The sequence below is a fragment of the Lepidothrix coronata genome, unplaced genomic scaffold (assembly GCF_001604755.1).
Source record: "Lepidothrix coronata isolate B3197 unplaced genomic scaffold, Lepidothrix_coronata-1.0 Scaffold27, whole genome shotgun sequence".
Classification (NCBI taxonomy): Eukaryota; Metazoa; Chordata; class Aves; order Passeriformes; family Pipridae; genus Lepidothrix; species Lepidothrix coronata.
The window spans coordinates 3,594,407-3,616,948 of NW_016690207.1; the positions used below are offsets into that span (position 1 = coordinate 3,594,407).

Here is a 22,542-nt window from a genome sequence, read left to right on the forward strand (position 1 = left end):
ACTTTCCAACTTCAGCAGGAGCTCGGGGGTTGTATTTGGCTGTTGGTTAATGGGTTATGAAATAATTAATTCCCAAACTCATTCTTTTAGTAACGGTGCCACCTCGTGGGCTCGGAGGGGAGGAAGGACAGTGGGGCCAGATGAGGCTGAAAACAAGGAGCAGAACACGTTTAATTACCATTATACAGCCTTACCTTGCAACGATGTTCTTGTTAACAATCACTTTTTACTCTTAATTGCTCTCTGATTATTAGATCAGTTCCAAATCCTTGCTGCTGTACTAAGAGAAGGTCTGTTTGGCAGAGTTTAAATTGCAGTTTAAAAAGCAGTTTCTGGACAGCCCTGTCAAATACATATCAAAGAAATACAGTGACAACAGCAGCTTGTTAGCTGGAAATGTTAATAACATGCACTTCCTCGACCCTGTGTCTTGACTGAAGATTTTTAACTCCAAGAATCAGTGTAGTTAAATCCCACATCCCTCTGAGACAGAGGTGTAGAGAAGCAGCTTGTTGGTATTTCTAATATCTGGGTCTGTCTTGTAACCCTTCCACTTACCAGGAGTGAGGGGATGCCTTTGAAAAAAGAGATCATTTGATTTTTCTGTGCTGTCCTCCAGTCCTAAAAGAACAAAAATGATAAAATATCAATTTGTGCAAAGGATTAATATATCTTTCTTCATCCTAGTGAAAATATCTGGCACGTTTTCGGTCACTGAGTAACTCACCATCTACCCAAAGCCCCTCAGCACTGATAAACCTCAATGTAGTGGTGGTCATATGGGCAATACTTTATCTTTCCAACTCTATTCCTTATCTTTGGTTTGTTGGGAATCCACCAGTGCCTCACCAGGGATGAGGCTCTTGTGTGCTGGGTGTGGGGGTATATTTATACAGTTTTTTGGAAGCTGGGTCTATGTGGTTCTCCTGCAAAATGTCATTATTAACAGGAAGTGTCTTCGTGCCACTGATGTTCTCATTGTAAAAGACAAGCAAAAGAGTTTGTGGCCTGAAAAATTCCATGCACATCCCAATTATTGATATTTTCTTTAGGATCCTGTGTTGTTTTTTTTTTTTCTTCATTTCACTGCAGCACAACCTGGTTCTGCAGAGAAAACTGGACACTAAAACACTGTTTTTAGCTAAATGCTTGTATAATCTCACAAAGAATCCTCTTAAATGTAGAGGGGTGGGAGGAAAAAAAAAATAGAAAAGCCTGCTTATTAGTTCCTGCTGCCATTGAAATCCCAGCTTTGCCTGTCAGGAGGAACAAGTGCATGTGAAGGGAGCTCGTGGGATGCCTGCAGAGCACAGACATCCCTTCTGCTTCCGTTTCACAACCAGCATTCCCCAGGGAAGCTGCCAGCAGCCTTTTCCGTGTTAGCTGTGATCATCCTGATACACAGGATAAGCTCAGCCTGGCTCAGCTTGGGTGCGTTGGAAAATTCATTTAGCACTGAAATTACAAGTGCTAAAGGGGTGTGAAGGCTCCAAGTCCCAAATCAGAGGAACTCGCTGCCCGGGAGGGGTTTGCTGGGTTTGGAGCAGGGGATTGTTCTCAGCTCTCATGGATGCTCTGGGAAGCACAAATCACTCCAATCCAATAGGAAAAATAAAAAGATGAAAATGAGTTTCAGCAGAGCCTGGATAAGCACAGGCCACCTAGTTGTTGCCTTATCCAGGTGTCTGCCTCCTGGATTTGCAGCTCTGTGGGCACAATGCACGTCTTGCATCGATGCCGTGACTGCCAGAGGCTCCCAAACCTTCTCCTGAGCTCTTCATCCCCGTTTTGGGATGAAGTGCCAGCAGATCCCGAGGTTTGTCCCGTGTCCCAGCAGATGGAGCCCGTGCTGAGCCTTTCCATTCCCAGCAGCTGCTGCAGCTGCTGAACACGCACAAAAAGCCCAGGAAGAGATGCCAGGCAGGGGTTAGCGGGGCAAGGAGGGAAGAGCAAGAGTTGAAACTCATTTCTTTGCATGAGCTGATCCAGAAGATAAAGAAATTGCTACACCAGGGCAAGCAGAGATAAAAGGAATTGCCCTGGTTAAACCCACTGCACTTAAAACCTTGAGAAAGCTGGACCTGTTTTGACCAGAGCCTGGTGCTCCATCCCTGCCCTAGGAATTTAGGGAAGAGGATACAGGAAGAAGCTGGATCATGATCTAACAACGGTTTATTAAGTCTGCTCATGTCATACCACATTAAAGCTTAAATATGTTTCTCCCCAGGCCTCCACAGAAACTTAAAGCCTTTCCCCAGTGCTTTTATCTTTCCTCTCCTTGCACTTCAATTACCAACACTGCTGCTTTCCACAGCAAAAATTTTTTTTTCTAGGTCACGATTTTTATCTGGCAAAGGAAGTTGAGCAAGACTAGCCTAAGTTAACCATTGAATAAAGAGTTTGAAATGAACCCTGTAAAGTCTGGGCAGGGTTTATTTATGCTGGATTTCTTTTACTTTGCTTTGGTGGACAACGAGAAGCGTTTGTGGTGTGAAAGAGTTGAGGTCCTGATGCTTGTCGGTGCTTCTGAATGAAGTTCTTTTTGGCTTTGTTTCAAAGGTATTTAACTTGTCAGCTTGGCTGTTTCATTAAAAGGAAATATTGCCTGGTTGCTCTTAGTTCTGCAGTGTTTGTGGCTGCTTTCCACAGCTGCTTAGGAGAGATGTATATTTAAAATGTGCCCTTCATTGAATGATAAATGCTCCAGGGAACAAGTGTTATTTTGGTGCCAAATGTCAGGGTTTGCTCTCTGAAGCAAATTACTGGGGCGTGTGCCCTGCAAACCTGGGGGGGTGTGTGCCCCTGGAATGGGAATTTCCTCCATGTGCACTTTTGGGAGGGGGGGAAAAACAGGAATATGGGGAAACAGATGGTATAGAGAACAGATGGCTCCTTCAGCTGCTCCCAGATGTCACAGCAATGTCCCAGCAATGCTCTGCAAATACCTGCAAATGTGCTTTGATCTGTTCCTGGATGCAAACAAAACCCCCTGAAGGCAAAATGAGGAGCCAGGACTTGGGCATTTAACGAGATTTCATGCAGTCCTTTGGTTTTTGGGGTAAGACTGGCTGGGAAGGCTGCTCTTTGGCACTAGAGGAAGGCAGATTTGAGCTGGAAGGTGCTTATCAGGCACTGGTGAGGAAGGGCTGGTCGGGATGTGTGTGTTGCTGGTGGGGAAAGGACATTTTCCAGTGGAAAGGCACTTTGTGCCAGCAAATGAATGCAAACACGTCCTGGGAGCTGCTGAACACGAGAGGGATTCAAGTTTGTGCTCTAGGCTACATGATAAGGTGTAAGAGGGCGGGTGAGGACTGTGGGTTCTCCCATGTGACAAACACAGTGGAGAACTTGGAGCAGGGATGTGTAAAAGGAGGGATGTGGTGGAGAGTGCCCTGGTGGTGCAGGGTGTTGAGGGAAGAGTGGGATATGCTGTTAAAGAAACACTGGGCAGGGGTTTTCTAAGAAACACTGAGTAAATCTACTTTCCTCACCGTCCCAAGTGTCAGAATGTCAGGTTCTGACACTGGGAGTCAGCAAAAGGCTTCGTATCACTAAAAAACCAACACAGACCTGTTTGGAGGGCACCAGAACCACAATTTACCACTTGACCTCAAGAAAGGCCTTGGAAAATGGTGTCTGGCTGGCACTTGTCACTCAGAAGACCTTGGAACACCCGACTTCCAACTCTCCTCAGGTTCTATATTAATTCCCCAGCCCAGAGATAGTTCAACAGTAAGGTACATTAATCTATTCCTGTTATTTAGCATTTAAGAGCCTTAAGCATGGACAAGGAGTCTGTTTTGCCAGGTGCTGTATAAACACTGAGCAAAATATAGTTGCTGCCCTATTGGAGTCTTTGCTGCATGCAAATTAAATCAATTACAGAAAGCTTAAAAATAACTCCAGCACTGCTGGCACGCTGCACAGAGGGTAGGCCCTGCCACATCCTGCTCACTGGAGTTTTGTGGTTGACATCTGAGCAGCTTCTCCAGGCTGAAAGAGCAGAGAGCTCAGAGGAAAAAAAAAAAAATGCTGGAGTTCCTCTTTTTGAGGGCAGCGCTTTCTGTCTGAAAAGGGAAAGTTTTTCTGCTCCTTTAGAAGGGAGTAAAATTATGCTTCCCATTTAGAGCTTTTGCTTTTTCCCTAAGGACCTGTGGGAAGGGTGGTCAGCCTGCTTAAAAACCTCAGGGTGCTGGAATACCCCTTAGTGACGAGGCTGTGCTTGTGGTGGTGCTGGTCTCTTCTCCTGCAGGGATGAACTGTGGCACAGAAAGATGGAGCTTTGTTAAATAAAGCCCAAACTTGTGAAGGGTGAGGCTGGGAGAGCAGTCTGGGGGGGATGGAGGGGCCAGTTTTGGGTGGAAGAGTTATCAGAGGAAGAGTTATTAGAGAGTGTCCAAAGGAGGGACATGAAGATGGTGAAGGGTCTCGAGGGGCCACAAGAGGAGACTGAGGGGAGACTCCTCGGGGTCTGCAGCTTGAAATGAGGGGCAGCTCCAACACACTGTGAGCAGGGACAGGATCCAGGGAATGGCTGGAGCTGTGTCAGGGCAGGGTCAGGTTGGATCTCAGGAAAAGGTTCTTCCCCCAGAGGCTGGTTGGGCACTGACCAGGCTCCCCAGGGCAGTGGGCACAGTCCCAAGGCTGCCAGAGCTCCAGGAGGGTTTGGACAATGCTCTCAGGGACAGGGTGGGATTGTTGGGGTGTCTGTGCAGGGCCAGGAGCTGGAATCAGTGATCCTTGTGGGTCCCTCCCAACTCAGCATGTTCTGTGATCTTTAGGAGGGTGCTTTAGGTAGTGTGAGTTAAGTGAAGCAGGTTTTCCCCAGAGCAATGTGTGCGTGCCTGCAGGATGGGGTGAGCTTGTATTTATAGCTTTGTGCCCTTGAGTTAAGTGCTCTGCTGCCTCTGTTCTTTATTACTGCCTTTGCTGCCTTCTACCTTCTGGTGTTCAGGCCTGAAATGTGACTTCCCAGTTGTCAGCAGTGTCCTGCTGGCATCCCTAGAGAGCAGATGATTTACAGGAATCAGTGCTCTCAGTAGCACTCAGTCTGCCTTTCAAGTGGTGAGCAATTCAAGCTGCACTTGGAATATGTTGATTGAACGTGGAAGACCTTGGATGTTCTTGATGGAAATGAGGAAGTCAAAGGCTTGCTCTGAAATTCAGTGTTTTGTTAGGTTAGCGTGGAAAAAACACACAAGGACATGTGAGGAACCAGTCCTTAGGCTGGGAAACCAGAGGCTTGAGCTCAGCTGAGAGGAATTAGGGTCCCCCTCTGATGTGGGGTGAGGTTTGAGCAAAGACAGAACCACAGCCAGATGGTCTGAAAACACAGGAGGGATTTGGAGGTGATGATAAACTTGGATTTGTACCGACCTTGTCACCCAAATGCAACCCCAAAATACTTTGTGGAAGTATCTTTTCAAGTTTCATTACAGTGGCAGCTCCTGGATGCAGGGTGATGTGATACCTGGCAGTTCAGGGTGGGAATTCTGTGTGTTCCCCTGGGAAATAACACAAAATGGGTGGTAGGTCTGTGTCCTGGTGGGGATCTCTGGCTCAGGTTCAGCTTTAATGTCAACATCTTGATATGCAAAGATCAGCTGTTCCCTCCAACATCCTTCTGTAGGCAAAGCCTCTCTTGCCTCCCAGTTTTGTGGCTCATGCAGCAAAGCTCGTGCCTTCTCCAGTCAGCACAAACAAACCTGGATCAGGCAGGGATTTACTAAAGGAGGCTGAAGCCTGTGAGAGAAAATTGTCAAGCTAATGCAGGTTCTCACTCCACAGATGTGACAGGAGCTCTTTTCCCCCCACTCACACTGGGGAGATGCATCTCAGATCAAGTGGGAAACTCAGCCCCTGGGGAAGCCCTGGATGTGCCTGTGCAATAAAGCCCAGCAGGGAGAGGCTGCAGCAGGAACACGAGCCTGGCTAATACCAGCAAAAAGAACTCATCTTTCTAGATTTGATGCAAGCCCTGTAGCTATGAAAAAAAACAACAAAAAAACAAACCCAGTTTGACATGAATTCTTCATGTGATGGTCCATAATCTGCTGTAGTGCTGGAAATAATTCTGATTGTTCCAGCCTGGCAGACCTGCTGCTGCCACAACCTTTAGCAGTCCCAGCCAGGGATGTGCTGCTGGCCTGGCCTGCCACAGGTTGGGACCCCCCCAAGGCTCCCCATCTCCTCCTGGTTTTCCTTCTAAATATTGGCTGAACACAACTGCTTTTTGATTCTAGGAGACACATTTTTATGCTTATTGCTATCCAAGAAGCTCTTGTCAGCCAAGAAGCTGTTCTGCATCTCACAAAGTACAAACCCTGAAGGAAGGATGGGCTAAGAAGTAAATCACAGCAAGAAATCTTTACTCCCTATCTTTATTATAATATTATATTTATCATTTACTCTCTATCTTTATTATAATATTTATTATTTACTTTCTATCTTTATTATATTTATTTACTCTCTAGTATAATATTGTATTTATTATTTACTCTCTCTTTATTATAATACCGTATTTATTATTTACTCTCTTTATTATAATATTATATTTATTATTATTATCTATCTCTATCTTTACTCTTTATCTCCATTATAATCTTACATCTATTATTTGCTCTCTATCTTTACTCTGCCCTTACTCTCTGTCTCTACAGAGAGCCCACACTTGTGTCCTTTGGAGCATTTCACCTCAGAAAATGGCCTTGGTAAAAGATCACTGTGACCCAAAATACATACAAGTAACCTCAGTGGAGCCTAAAACCACAACAGAAATGGGGGGTAAATAAAAAGTTAGCATTGCCTCCGTGGTTTTGGGGGTTTTATTTTTGAGGAGTGAATTTCTCACGCTGAAGGGGAATATTGGCAAATGCCACCACATCTTTTTTTCCCCTTCCCCTTGGCTGTTGCTGATAGATCCTCACAGAATGATTGCCATGAATATTTTACTTTGCTGCTCAACAGACTAAAACATGTTAGCCCAGGAAGCTGTGGAATATTAATACTTTATGTGTGGTGAACAATGAATAAATAATCTCAGCCTCGGATCGGAGGTGCTCGGATAATCTGGATCTAGACAATGAAAGAAAGGATTTACATGTAACTGTCTTCTCTTGGAAAGCTGAGAATTCAAAATTGAAAATTCAGATCCTGGAGCAGCTGGAGGGAAGTGTCTGCCAGACTTCCCCAGCTTTTGTGTTCAGACAGGCAAGTGGTTCCCCTCTCTCAGTTCCTGCATGTAAGGACTTGTCTCTTGTATTGTGGATTAGTAGACCTCTCAAATGTCACATCAGCTTTTCTCTGACTGGTACTGAAATAATCTAATCTTCCCCCTGGAAGAAGCAAATTTGCTTCTGTTTGTGCCTGGTATATTGTGGTAAGAAATGGACCTTTTTGGCTTCCCAGAACTAAGGCTGGCGTGCCTCCAACTCTTTTTCTTTCTTTTTTTTTAATTAAGAAATTGAAAAGTTAAGTCTAAGAATGGCGATTTTTTTTTTTTTTTTTTTTTTTTTGCTCATTTGACAACAGATCTAAAATTTTCTACCAAAGCAGCTCACATGTGTGCAAAAGGAAAAACCAAGCCAGAAGGAATAAGGGTCAGAAAGGAACATGTCAGCCTGTATTTTAGCTTGTCTACACTTAACTGATGCTACTGAGAAACACCAGTGGGACTGTTCAGGTAGCAGCATCCTGAGTCTGCATCTGGCTGTGAAACAAGGAATTGCCTTTTCCTGATGGAAACAGGCTGAATTTTACTGCTGGTTGGAGTCTCCTGGTAAAATTAGAAAGCTCTTGTTGTCACCACAACAACATGGGGTGACAGGAGAGTTTCTTGCTGGGATAAAATGCATCAGTGCTGCAGGTTGTTCTACCTGAGTTCACTTGCACACAAGACATGAGAAACTCGTTGCCTGCAGCCTTGATAATTAATCATCCCTTGATAACTGGCAGGTGCTTGGTGAGGGTTTGGTTTCCGTGGCTAAAATCACCTCTATTTGTCCAGCCTTCTGCCTTTTGGTTTATTCTTAATTCTCTCTGCATCAATGAAAGGAAGTCACAGAGAAGGAACTGGGTTTTTTGGGTTTTTTTTTTTAAGGAGATGCTTTTTCCCTTGGTGTTTTCCATAGGGGAAGAAAAAGGAACAGTGGCCTATTAGCCCTAATTTATTCCCTGGCTGAACACAGATCTCAAATGAATTGCAAGAAGTGAAAAGTTGAAAGCACCATGATCAGGCAGTTCAAAGAAGGTATCAGGAATTCAGCTGGACTCTGTTTCTGACTCTGACAGGGCTCCCCAGGTGGCACAAAGAAAATCACTCCACTTACACCTAAAAAAGATTCCTCTCTGGACCCTTTCCCGTGGCACCAGCAGCTCTGACTTTAATAAGGAGCAAGGTCTTGTAGGAATACCTGTGTTTGCTAATCTTGCAAGGCTTCCAGTCTCCTCTGCAGGAGCTCTGAGGGCTTTGGGAAGGGCAGGATAGGAGGGAAAATGGTGTAAACCAGCCTAATTCCTCACTTGTACCTGGGGCAGCACCTCAGTTTTAGTATCTAAGGATGTAAAGTGGCAGCAAAGGTAAATAAATAAATAAATAAATAAAACGACCAAAACCGCAGGAAGATTCTTTGTTTGGTAAACGTTGGCACGGGGAAAACAAACAATGAAACCAAACAAAAGGGACTTCTAGCTGCTGAAAAGGACCATCAGAGTGACTGAGCAGAGGCTTCAGGAGTTGCAGTCAAGGAAATCTCCCCCCAAAATGCTCCTCAGGAGGGTTTTTCTGGAAAAAGACAAACGAGGGTGGCAGGTGCCCAGCCTGGCACTGAGCAGAGGGTGGCAGGAACGCTCCCCTTGCCTGTGTGGGATGTCCTGGCACTGCCCGAGGGCAGACCTGGCTGTGGGGGGGACAAAAGGCTGGAAGGGGGGTGGTTCTGAAGGTCTCCCTTGCTCTGCCCTCCCAGGGGGCACGGGCACAGCTGCGGGCACTGGGATGGGCTGGGGGGCTCACCTGGGCAGGTAACGAGGGCTGGGGTGGGACCAGCGGGGGTGGAAGAAGGATCTGCGTGGCAGAGCCCCCCAGGTAACTTTATATCACTTTATAGGATAAAAGTGGGAGGGCTGGGGCAGGTGGGCTGTGCTCTGGAAGGTTCTGCCTGTGGGAGGTGACCCTCAGGTGTGGGGGGGAAAGAGGAGCCTCCCCATGGCTGGAGTCACCTCCCACTTTTAGGGGTAGTTATAGGCTGCACTACCTTATAAACAGATTCTTATTTATTATTCTTATTTATTATTCTTATTTATTATTCTTATTTATTATTCTTATTNTTATTCTTATTTATTATTCTTATTTATTATTCTTATTTATTATTCTTATTTATTATTCTTATTCCCATTTACTATTCCCATTTACTATTCCCATTTACTATTCCCATTTACTATTCCCATTTACTATTCCCATTTACTATTCCCATTTACTATTCCTACCCTGTGTGTGCAAGGGCACCTGAGGGTGAAAGCCCCCGGCCTGTGGGGTGTTGGAGGGCTGGCTGGGGCTGCACTGCTTGAAACAATAAATAAGGGGATGAAGGAGGTTTTTAGGACCCTTGCTTTAGGGGCAGAGGGAGCCTGAGTTCAGGTGCCCGGTTTTATTTGTTCTGACCAGTAAATAAGTTCTTATTGCTACAATTGTGGTGTCACAGTGACCTCCCACCTGTCTGTGCTGCTGTAAATAGCATTTGGTGGTGGTGACTGGCTTTCTCCTGCCCAAAAAAGCAGGGTTGAGGTGAAGTACAACCTTTAGGGTTTTGGCAAGAGGTAGAACCTTAAAAAAATGAGAATTAATGGAGTGTTTGACTCACCTGTTGATCCCTTTGCCTCAGGTTGGGGATGCATTTGGCCACAAGGCTCTGCTTGGGGGGGAGAGACTGGAAGAAAGGACTTGCTTTATGATTAAACTTAGTCTTGACTAGTAGTGTAAAAATAGAGGTTTTTGTCTCAATCCTAGTGTCACATGTCAGGTGGGCTTCTTTTTTTTTATTTTGCCCAAGTTTCTGGGAGCTTCCCAGTTGCTGATTCAACCCCTCGAGCTGCTGCTGTAGAAGTGAGTTGAAATGCTCTGGTTAGAAACGTTACAGCCTTGGAGCCAAGTATTTCACTCCAGGTTTTGATCTGTATTAATTTGTTACAAGGTTCTTCTCCTCCTTCCCTCAGCTCGTGGTTATTAATGCATTAAATATTATTATGTTATTAACAGCATTAAATAACGGGTTTCTTTGTGTAATCTCTGGAACTTGTACTTATTTCACAGCTGCAGGGCTGCTAAAGGCCAGCACTTGGGGGGTGGGACTCAAACAGGTTTCAGGAAGGAAGAATGGATTGATTTTGAAGCCTTTTTTTTTTTTCCTTTATGACATGCTCTGTTCATATTTGCATGATTAATTATTTTTTTTATTTTTTTTTTACTGAAACCATATACTAGAGGGACAGCAAAGTGATGAACTGCTCTTATAAAACTGCAAATCCCCAAATCTCCCTGGTGCTCGAGTAATGAATCTTCTGGTGGCTGTCAGAATCTCTGTTGTAATACCTTACTTGGGGCTCTTGGTTGATGATTTGGGCAAGAAAAATAAGATGCCAAATTTGGCAAATCTGAAGAGCCCTTTGGTCCCTAACTATTTTAAGGTGCAAAAAAAAAAAAAAATCAAGTTGGATTTGTGAATATTTATGTGGAGCAGAGCAGACATGAGTCAATAACCCCCTGGCAGAAGCCACAAGAGTTGATTATAATATTTTTCAGCTGTTTCAGTGACTTGATTGAAGAGATAGGAGCAGCTGTGACTTTATTGCTGCATTTTTCAACTTCACTGTGCTTTGTGCAGGGCTCAGAAACTGCCTTGCTTTGCATAGACACAAAACCTCCCAAATTTCAGAGTGGTTCTGCAGAAGTTCCAGCCACCTGGTAGTCCTCGCTGCCTGTGCTCATTTATTAAACTCCCGAGAGTTTATTCCCAAACTCTCGGAGTTTCGAGAATAAAGAGTTTTTCAGTGGGGGGGTGTGTCGGGCTTTGGCACCTCCGTGCAAACCAGAGACAGCCCGTGCTCCCAGGGTCGGGCTGGGGAATGTTTATGGCAGTTCCTTCCATCCCAGACAGTCCAGGAAAGTCGGAGCTCCGAAGGCAGATGCTCTCCCCATATGCTCGGCGCGATTTCTGCTCTCACACTGGAAGCTCCTCATTAGCTCCTTTCCGAGAGGAGCCGTTTTGGTGTTTTTAGCAGGAACGATGCCCTTGATATCCCGGCGATCCTTCGCTCGCTTTGTTCTCTTCGCTGCTGTGAAGCTCTTCCCGACGACTGGTTTGTTTGTGAAAGCGGCTCGAAGAGCTAAATTTGGCCCATGTGTTTGTTTGTGTGGAGCAAACACTGCGAATATGCTAAATGACTCTAATAAACCGGGCTCAGTCCCTGTCCTTCCCCCCCCCAAGGCCTCCCCTGCTGATGGAGAGCTCTATTAATCTCCCATTTATTATTAAACACCCTGTCCTTGAAAGAAGCCTCGAGGCCACAGTTTTGCCCGTGAACTTTTATATCTCTGGTATTTATTGTTTACTGCTGCCTGTCTGTCTCTAATCTATCCACTTTATGCTTTTTCTTTTTTTTTTTTTGACCACAGGGGTGGGAGGGGAAAGAGCGCAGGGGAGATGTCGTGACTCTCCTCCGTGTCTGGGCGCTGGAATTTAAAACAAAAGTCCCTAATTGTGGTCATTACTCTGATAAAACACTTGGATTCCACCCCAAGAGGGCACAGCTCCTAACTCTGCCCCGCGCTGGTATTTATATGCCCTCCCCAACGCACACATAAGCAGAATAAACTTTTTGCTCTGAATTTCTGCACCAAGTTTATATCCAAAACCTGGACTTGCACGAGGCTTTTATTTGTGCAGGACTTGGTACAAATTTCCGCTTTTTACAAAAAAAAAAAAAGGTAAAATTCCAAGTTGAAGAGCTGCAGCTCTGAACCTGCCAAATTCTGGTATTGTGGTGGTATTGTTAAAGAAGAGGCTTTTGTCATCCACCTGCATAGATCCAGACAGCAAAACCCTCTGGGGGAGACGGGGCCTTTTTTTTTTTTTTTCCTGAGGTGTGTTAGCTGCGAGTCTTTTTATTGCTGTAGGTGTTGGAAGGCTCTGGCCAGATTATACAACGTGCTTCATCTTCGGGTCTGGCACAGCCCAGTTCCTCAGGAAATGGGAGAGAGTGAAAAGCTTCCTCAGCGGTGTATGAGGTAATTCACTTAAAACCCTCAGCGTTAATGCGAAGAGGAAAAAAAAAAGCTTTCCAGAGGCATGAGGACGAAAGGCATTTGGGTTTGATAACCCCAGCGAGCTGAGACTGTCGCAGCCACACCTGAATTTGTGGATCACAGCATCTATTTGAAAGTGAAAATGGGATTTCAGGTCCTTCGCTGCCCATGAGAGGTATTGGAGGTTGGAAGCGGGTAATTTAGGCATCTTATCGCTTCAAAAAGGGCCGTGTCAGACAACCTCTCAAGGGCTTGATTGCCTTCAATATCTTTGTTTATCCTCCTTGTCGAAGTGTTGTGGATGGCGAAGGGAACCGATACTCGAGAAGTTTCACTGACCTGTAGTTGAGTTTAGAATTCTGCCAGAGACAGATAGAATAATTCTACAGCGTGCAAGGCTGAGATAATAGATTTATTTCCCGAGAAAAGAAAAGCTCAAAGCTATCACGTTCTTTGCTGCCAAGTCTGTTTTGCCCAGCCCTGTTGTCAGAGCACCAGGGCTTTCCAGACTGTGCCTTTTTCGCATCCAATTACTCATCTGTGCCTTTTTTCTTATTTTAAGTGGGTAGTCTGAAGTAAATACGAGTTGAGTGGGATGCAATGGTTTTACTGAAGAAATTCAGTGTATTTCTCCCAATGGTACTGAATAGGAGACAATACATATCTGTTAGAAATATTCTCCAAATCTGTCCTGACCTCTGTAATCGAGGAATGTTTAGTTCTTCTGTAAGAAAGGCATCTAAACTAAGAATTCTTCATGGAAACGGTTGACAGAGTAACAATATTTGCACGTTCAAGCTTTCCACAGTCTACACGTGCTTTAATTTCTCTGCTTGAGCCCTCACAGGTACTGAGATGGCTTTTATCTTCTGATCTACTTGATGCCTTTATTTGAAACTATTGGTTATATGGCAAAGAATACAGAAGGAAATTGGAACAAAGCCTGGGACCTGCTTCTTTAATAGAAGCACAGTGTCTCAAAAAAAAAAAATCCTCATTTCCTGAGGAACTTCTTTTATGTTTGCATCGTAATTATTAGCTGACAGATTGTAAATTAACCTTGTGATCAGCCGACCACTATTTTTTCTAGTACAGGTGTTCCAGCAGTTTAAACTTCTGTAATATGGGCAAACAATAAGCTTTTTGTGGAAACATTTTCTAAGAGCAGTACTATTGATTCCCAAGAGAGAAGGTAAATCCCTCTTTAATGTGAAACGACACAACCAGACTCTCCTGAACACTGAATTACATATTTTATCCATCTCCAGCGGGGAACAATCCTGCCCAGTGCCCAAGGGGACTGAGGAGATGTTTGGTCACCCCTTAAATCATGTGGGTCCCATGTTCCAACTACCTTATGCAACACCAGAAGCTGCTCCATTTCTTCCTGAATTTCCTGTCTCTAAGTGGTTGCTTTCCTTTCTCCCTGCTCCAGTTCTTACATTCAAATTTATGGGTGGTGGGAGGGGAAATAAATTCCACTGCTCCATTTTCTGTCGGAATGAAAGGGCCAAGTTTCACTTTGCTCCAGGTCTCCCCCAAGGGCTTGCAAATGAAGAATGAGGTTTTGTGGGTTTTTTTGGCTTTTCTCCCTAATTGGCAGCTGAAAAAGTGAAGGCTAATCACAGCAGTTCCCAACTGGATGGAGCCAATTGGAGCTGGGAATGATTTAGGAGTTGTACTTGCAGTGCTGAGCTTCCAGCTGCTTCCCCTCCTTGGTTCAGGACACAAACTAACGTGTTCTCCTGGACTAATGATGTCTGAAAAGCAAAGCAATGGGGTAATTCAAAGAGTTCTTTAGCGGGAGTGGGGGGTTTGGTCCTAAACTCTGATCCCATCTCTGCCAATCTTTCTTTTCTTCCTTTAAATGATGTTTTGCCTCTGCCTTGAAGGGCCACTGCTGTAACATTTTGCAAGCTAGGTAAGTGCTAAGTCTGTGCCTGCTCAGAGAATAAAAATGCTGTGCTCGTGTAGAAATAAGGCAGCATTTAATTGATTTTTATTTTGTCAGAAAACAAATGCTTGACAAAAAAAATACTAGTTTTCCTCTTGAATTGAATCTGAGCAGAAAACTTGATATTTGGAGGGAATAAGCAGGAACCTGTTGTTGTAGCCAGACTTAATCCCTTGTCTAGGTGGGCTAAGTTAAATGTTTGGGGTTGATTTTTTTTTTTTCTTGTTTGTAAAGCTGCTTTTGCAGCTTATCAACATCCCCATAAGTCTTTGAGGTCAAATTCCTTCCTTGGAGACACTGGCTGAGCTTTGTGCTGACTCCCTGTGCTTGCAGGAGGGAGATTAGAGCCCGTGGGAGGCAAAACTGGTATAGAGGTGGCTGTAGGGGCCCAGATTTTTCTTCTTCCCAGACTTAGATCTGAAAACAGGCAGGTGGAAACCTGATGTCCAGCTGTGTAATGACTGTGAGCACAGGGAGTGTGTTCTTCGGTGGGGTTTTACCCTTCAAAGTCACCACCTCTGCTCCTGTGGGAATCCCCAGGAAACTCTGCCATCCTCAGAATATTTGAAGCTCTGCATTGCCAGCTCTCCTCAAGGATGTTTTCCTGAGCTATCAGGAAGGAGAAGGGGTCAGCTTTGCTTTTTATAGAGGAGCACTCAGACAAGAGAGACAGAGATAACCTTAACATAACAAACAGGCTGTGTTTGAATAAGATAAGCCAAGATAAATTTTGGCTTCTAAGCAGAGAATTTTTTTTTCTCCAGGTCTGGGTGGACTAACCCAAGGCTCTGATTAGAATGTGAAGTTTGCAGTGTCTGGATGGCCCCTTGCAGCCAGACCAGTGCTCATCTTGCCCACAGTGAAAGGTGCTTTATGCACCCAGTTAGTTGAAGAGCTGTGGCTCTGTTTTTGTCCTTGCTTGTATTTAATGAGGAGTGTAGGTAAAAAAAGAAGTTTCCTTAATAAAAGATCAGGGGATGGGGCTTCATTCTGGGCCCTCCCAGCACTTTTATTCTGGGCCCTCCCAGTACTTTGTGTTGTGATGGGCTTAAATGCTGGCTGTGCTTCCAAAAGAAGACAATTTCACAGGAAAAAAAAGCTCATTGAGCAAATTTTCTTGCTTAACACCTCGAGAAAAGCAGCTCGTTGAAGTTGTTGGGATGAGTCCCTGTTGCTTTTTAACTGCTGCCTTGTGTGTAAAGGCTGCTACAACCCCTTGGTAGTGACAGCAGTGGTGCATCTTGGCATAAATGCAGCTTTGTCTGGTTGCTGAAATGTTCCTCTGTGCTGGATAAGGTTGTTTTCTAGAGGACTTCTTGCTCTTTGGCTCCAATCTGTTCACACCCTTGCAAAATGTGGTTGCACCCAGCCAGGTGCCCTCGCAGGTATTAAAGAGCAAACACTGGAGTTTGCCTGTGTCTGGCTGGTGGGAAGGCTGAGGTTTGCTTTGAGAGCAAACAGGAGAGAGGAAGCCCTGAATTAGACTGTCTTGGGAGGGGAAGGATGTTGGAGGTGGCTGGGGTTTGTTTTGGGAAGGTTTTCTGTCCACACCGTGTGCTTGAAGCAAAGCTTTATTATTCTGACCTTAGTCCCTTTGTGTGAGTAACTGTCTTTGAGGAAATAAGCTCTTTTTTATTTTAATTTGTTCTTTCAGTGTGGGGCGTGTCAGCCTCCTAAAAAACCAGTCCCCCAGCTTTCTCTGACAGGCATTGTGCAAGTTCCCTGAGAGCTGCCAGCCACAGGATGGGCTCTGGTGTTTCTCTCAGGGCTGGAATTCAGGTGCTGTGGTAAAAAGGAGGCTCAGACATCTGAGCTTCAGGCTGCACGATGGATTTGGACTTGGTTACAGTCAATGAGAAGTCGGTGTCCAAACCCCTTGGGCATGCTTTCAAGGAAGGATCACTTGGTCTGTGGTCACTGAATTAAGAGAATGTACAAAACCCAAATAATCAGGATGAGGAAGAGAGGATCACATCAAAGCTCTGAGCTTGTTGCAGAGAGGAGTGGTAACGTTCTGCTCCAAGTGGTTTAATGCTGGAACAAACCTGATTCCCCAATAACCTACTCTGGTTCAGTATCTGCCTTCTGCACGTTGTGTTTGTCAGGTATTGCCTTAACCTCATTGATTCTGGGAACAAACAAACCCTTCAACTCCCAAAGAACTGTGTTCTTGCTGCAGATGGTGGGAATAGATTATCCAAACCTCTGACCCTCTCTAAAGCCTGAAAGTATGTCCAGTATACTATATATACCAGGTATATTGGGTTATTTAATCCATGAAGGCTGAAATGACTGGTGGGGTTCTCCCATTATTAAAATGGTCCTTGCTGAGGAAAAGGGGGAATCCCCCTGTTAGCCATCAGCACTATTTTCTGGGGGCAACAACAGCAAATTTCATCTGTCCTTGGCCCCAGGCTGTGTCCCAGCACAAAACTGGGCTATATGGGAGTAAATAAAGTATCAGTCTTCAGACCACCTTTCCACCTCCAGCCCTGTGGGATCCAGTCAGTCAGACACCCCCTTCCCACAGCAGACCCTTGTCCTGCTGCAATGGGTTTTGTTTGTACCCTCCACATCTGCAGCTCTGGTTTTTTTGTGGTTTTTGTTGGTTTGGCAGCCTCTTGCCACCCCTTTAAATCCCTTTCAGACCACACCGCCAAATCCCACTTGGTGCTGGGAGAGGTGTTCCTCCAGCTCCGCAGGGATGGGTTGGGAAGAGCAGAGAGATGATTGCTTGAGGAAAAGGGAGCTCCCGCTCCCATGCCCGCGGGCAGGAGGGGGTTAAGGAGGCGCAGAGCTCCCGTGCGGGCGGTGGGAGCTCCTGGCAGGGAGATGAGCCGCGGCACGAGGGTTTCGGGGCCGCTCCGTGCCGGGTCCCCCCCTCCCATCACACCGCGCTCAGCGCTCCCCGCCTCCATCCATCCCCGCATCCCGCCCCTCCGGCACGGGATCCCCGCTCTCCAGAGCCGGGAATGCTGCTGGCAGCGCTGCCTGGTGAATGAGTGTCCCCGCCAGCAGAGCCAGGTAAGAGCGTTCTTCCATTCCCGATCCCCCCGGGATGCGGCGGCAGCGCTGCCGGAGCCGGGATTTGGTGCTCGGTGGGAATCCGGGGCGCATCCTGACCCTGCTGCTCTCCCAGCATGGAATTAAAAGTACGCGCTGTCCGCTCCGGAGGTGGCTTGCGTTGTTTTATCAGCTCGTTGGGGGCATTGAAGTTGCTGCAAGTGGATAGTAAAGCTATTAACATGGACTGCTGGAAAGGCTGTGATGGGAAATACCCGTTTATTTTGGGAGGGATAAGAAATTCTGTTACTTTTCACTTGGTTCATTTCACAAGATTTCAGTGTCTTGGAGTATTAAAATACTCCACACAAAACCATGTGTCTTCTCTGTGTGTTCAAAGCAATGTATACTTAATAACACAGTATTTTTTTGTGGACCTCCTGGATATGGCAAAACACTTGTGCAGCTGTAGCTTCAATTTTAAAAACCAGCCTTTTGCTCTGCTCTCATATCTCTTAATTACGTGGGGGTTTTCTCTATTTTTTTTTCCCCCCTCTTTTATCTCAGTCAACAAGTATTCCCAGCTTTCCCATTTAAGTGATTACCTTGGAAATAGCACCCTAAATGTGAGTTATGAGGCTGTGGAACCCAGCAGGTTAGTCCAGGCTTCCCATCTGAGTTGTCAGAGCAGCTATTGCAACAAATCAGTATCCGTGGGACCACACTTTTTATAGCTGGCTGGCTGTGTGCTTTTAGAATGAACTTTAGGCTCCTGAATATCTTATATAATTCATACATATATATATGTTTGACAGGAGGCATTACTTGCCAAAAATCCTTGGCTGGAGTGTGGGCTGAGCTCGACAAGGATTTTGGCCACTCACTGATTATTCTGTGAGCACACAGCTCAAAATGTGTACCCACCTAATCTTATTAAGAGTGATCCTCCTCAGAAGCAGCATTAGGCCTTAAATAAAAGATGACACTGCTAATCTGGGGGTTTAGCTGGTTCTGATTCTCTGGATGTTTGACAAAGAACATCTCTAAAATATTAGCCCTGTGTCGTGAATGTAGAGAGTGAATGCAGAGACTGCAGACTTCCTAAGCCACCGAAATTCAGCTGCAAATGTCAAACTGAAGGAAAAAAGCAGGTGAAACCACGGCTTGAGGTCTAGGAAACATTCCCTCTGGTTTTTCTTCAGTCTTTCCCACAGCTCAGTGTCCTGTTGCTTGTAGGAATTGCAGGCATTTAAATGGAATGCAAGAACAGTGGGATTGGTGACCAAGGCTGATGTGCTTGTCTTTCCTTCACCTCATAACAAAGTTTTGTATTATTTTATGTACAATCCATTGTGCCTCTGTGCATATTTGATGAAAACATGCTGAAGCAAACAGGGGAAAAAGGAATTTAAGGTCAATATGGAGATATCAGGTGCTGTTACCATCATCTTCCTTTGACCTTTCCCATATAAAAACAATTGAGTAAATGTTAAACAAGAGACTTGTTACAGAGTTCTCATGTATTAAAGAATGACCATGATTTGCATCTTGGTTTATTTGGATAAGGTGACCTCTGAATAGTTATTGTTTCTTTCCCTTTACAGCCTATATTTAGTGAATATTAATAACAAGGCTGGAGATTGGTCTTGGAAAACCAAAAGTTTAAGCCTTGAAGCTCCTGTTGCCTCTTTCTTCCCTAAGCACTGAAGCAGTACAGTGAATAATTCCATTTTTTGGCCTTTCCTGAAGAGAACAGGATCTCAACACTTCATAGCATCAGTTTTCTTTTGTGAATGGAGATGCTGATCATTAAAATTCATCTGCCAATTAATCATTTTCTCGCTGGGAAATCAGAGATCAAAGACTCTTAGACAAAAGAATGTTAGGAAGGAGGATAAATAGGGCCAGGGAGCCAGGCTTGGGATGTTCCTTGGATGATGTGTGGAAAAATCACCCCTCAGGTGTGGCTGGGGTGTCCGTTAGAATGGAATTTGCTGCAGTTGACATTCCATGTTTACCTTGGAATAATCCATGCAGGCTGAGTTTCTCCATTTTTGACATGTTTTCCCTCATTAAGGAAAAAGGAAAAAATCCCCCTGTTAGTCATTAATGGGGTTTTCTTGGAGCAACAGCAGCAAATTGGATCTGTCCATGGCCCCAGCCTGTGTCCCAGCAGGACAGTGGGTGTGAGTGAAGTCTGGGGAGAAAGGATTTTGGAATTCATCAGGCAGAGAGGAAACAGGAGGACTGACATAAAAATGTGTGGATGTGGCAGCAGAGGGGACGAGAACCTCGAGGAGATGAAAAATATTGAGATTCCTTGCAATACATGGGCTTTGCACCACACCCCTGCACACCCTGCAAACACCAGGAGTCACTGCTGCCTTCCAGTGCCTTCACTCACTTTAATTTCACAGAGAAAAGAGCATTCTGCTTATTTAGTTGAGCAGCAGGAGTGTATTTGGACCTCTGATCAGTACCTGAATAACTAACAAGTGATTTCCAGAGTGAAGAGATGCTTTGGGAAGGCTGAGCCTGCTGTCCATGGGCAGAACATTCATGGTTCTAATTGCTTCAGGTCTTCAAAAAGGTCTGTCTTGCAGGAGACTGTCACCCTCAGGAAGACAATGAAACAAGCCAAGTGCAAGTGCTAACAGGGAATCATTTATTTGTGTATTTTCTAAACTTTCCATGAATGGTCCCTTTACAAAAGACAGAGAACTCAGAGTTGAGTTGCCTGTGAACACTGTGGTTGTAGCTGGGCTGTCATGTGCTGATATCAGAGGGGAATTTAAGCACTGAGTTTGAACTTGTTCTACTTCGCACAGAACTGAAGCTTTTGTTGCTCTTTAATAACATGAGTGACTTATAAAAGTCTTGCTTAACATAACTATTCACACTCCATTGAGGTTTTTTTATTATTTTTTTTTTTTGCAAAGGTATTTCTGAGGCTTTTCTCTCAGATCAAATCTGATTTATGCCATAAAGGCTGAGGTGCTGGAGTTCTGGGCTCTTGGTTAAAGAAGGTTAATTGGCTTGGGGATGAGCAGTAATATGAAACATCAGTAGTAAAATGCAGTGTTAGAAGAGGAGGGAGAAAGCATAACCACCCTGACCTAGGGAACACAGTCATTTTTTCAGAGCTCTTATGTCAAGTTTGGGGTTTTTTTCCGATCCAAAAAGTAAAATGCTGATTATAACACTATATTTTTTTGCAACATGCTTTTGTCTGGCATGCCTGTGCTTGGCATCTCCTTTTAGTGCACCAAGTTTAATAAATGGGTATGGATATCCATTGCTCCTGTGCTGCAGAACAAGCTCTCACCCCACTTGGAGCCACTGACACATGTCCTGCAGCCACACCAACTCATGGCCTGGGCATATATTGCCCTGACGCTGCATTTTGGTGCTCACTTGCCCCATGACCCTCATGTCTGTGCCCAGGTATGGAATGTGAGGGGCTGTGGGAACAAGTTTACAAGTGATCTGCTCCGGGTTTCAGGGCAGAGCTGCACAGTGCAACGAGCATCTGTGCTAATGAGATGCAAATCAGTAACTCTCCTGTGCTTCCATGCTCTGGGAAGGCTTTATTGGGGCTGCAGGTGCAGGGGGAAGTTAAAGACATTTTGGTTTAGTCCTGTAGTCTCAGAGACAAATCATTTCCTTCGAGGAGAGAGTCAAACAATGCCCAAGCTGAAGCGGGTCAGGTGTGCAGTCACTGGGTGGGGAATTTCACTGCACTTCACGTGTTTAAATCAGCAAGTGTTTGTTTGTAACTATTTAAACTGTTTGTTTGAAACTAATGATGTCCTTGATCCCAAAAGCCCTGGGTTTGTCTGCACTCTGCCTGTTCAGGCAGGGCAGGACTGAGCCTGCTGCTCTTGGGTGGTGCATGACCAATGAGATCTATATTTTAAACTTCTATTTAAGGATGCAATGACTGATTAGAGAGCTACCCTGGGCCACTTGAGTTGTGTCCCTACTCCACTGTAGAGGTCTGGAGTGGCAGGAAGAGGGGCGTTTAAGGTCAGGCACTTTGTGATTGTGCTGGTGTTGATTTTGGTGGCATCTCAGGGTCTAAACTGAATGAATGTGAGCTGTGCTGGCCCTCAGCCCCTGCCAGGGGGTTGCCAGCACCGCCCTGCAGGATGTGGTGATGATAAATGAACAGATAAATGAACAGAACAAAGAGAAATGCTCTGTAGCTGTGATGGGAACCAGATGAACGTCTTCATTTATAGTTATCATTGCACTTCTTTTTCCTGCCTCCTGTTCTCCTCCAGACTTCTTAAATTTGCCTGTTTCAGTCAGTCCCTCCTCTTACTTGTAGCTGAACCAGTGACTCTACAAGACCTCACATATCCTGGACCTTTTTCTTTAGCTTGGAATACTTTGAGCCTGCTTTTCATGCCATTCCCATGCCTGGTTATGGGGTTTGGCTTGGAAGCTTGATGTGAACCAACACGGGGGTCCTGCTGCCCGTGGAAGTGCCTGCTGATGTTGTTCCCTTTCAGAGAATTACTCTGTTAGTCTGTCTGTCACCAGCCTTGCCCAGCAGTGCTGTGGGTTTGTGAAGGTTTCCCTCCTTCCTTCCGAGGGGTGTCCTTGAGCCACTGAAGTGCTCTGTGATCAAACTGTGCCATCCCACCCCTCCAGGGTGTCACAGTGGGGGTGGTGTCCTGGGCAGTGTCCCCTGTCTGCAACCCAAGGTGTTGTGCCTTTCAGCCCTGCTGTTCCCCAGCCCAGCCAGTTCCTGTTGATGCACAGTTTTATTTCTGTTATCAGCCCTGGGCTATTTCCAGCACTTCTCACACATGCCCACGTCTTTCTGCATCCTTTTTCCACCCTCCCCTCCTCCCTTGGATGTTTGGCAGGAGGGACACGAAGGAATTGAGCTTTCATAAAGCTGATGATACTTGGCTGTCTAAAACAGATTAAAGTGGAGTGACAATTGTAAGGGATGGAAAACGTCACGCTTTGGGCTCCGTGTCTGCTGATGACAAGGGAAGGTTTGGGGGTGGAGGTGGAAGTCTCAGATCTGGCTGTAGAACATCTTGCCCTGTTCACAGACAGGGCAGCAGTGATGGAATGACCAAGCTGTGTTCTGGTTTTGTGGTGTGCTGGGCTGTTCTACAACAGACCCCCAAACTCGGAACTGGTGCCCTGCATTTTTTTCCCCCCACCTCTCCCCTGTGAAACAAAAAGCTCATATAGTGCTGCCTGTGCCCTATTTTGGAAGGAGAGGGATTGGAGATGCTGTTTGGAGGTAGTAATGACCATCTCCAGC

General features: G+C 45.4%; 1 protein-coding gene and 1 long non-coding RNA gene across 2 annotated transcripts in view; both read left to right on the forward strand.

Annotated features, from left to right (window-relative positions):
* Positions 1 to 2,468: 2,468 nt before the first annotated feature.
* On the forward strand, positions 2,469 to 6,755 carry LOC108494751. The gene is made up of 3 exons (XR_001873952.1): positions 2,469 to 2,559; positions 6,243 to 6,346; positions 6,660 to 6,755. It is a non-coding gene; the product is annotated as an uncharacterized LOC108494751 (long non-coding RNA).
* Positions 6,756 to 17,224: 10,469 nt separating this feature from the next.
* Positions 17,225 to 22,542, forward strand: part of GRAMD1B (GRAM domain containing 1B) — a 117,060-nt gene continuing 111,742 nt past the window's right edge. The window contains exon 1 of the mRNA XM_017809642.1: positions 17,225 to 17,276. Coding sequence (XP_017665131.1) covers positions 17,251 to 17,276 — 26 coding nt within the window. The 5' untranslated portion in view covers positions 17,225 to 17,250. The remainder of the gene's footprint in view (positions 17,277 to 22,542) is intronic.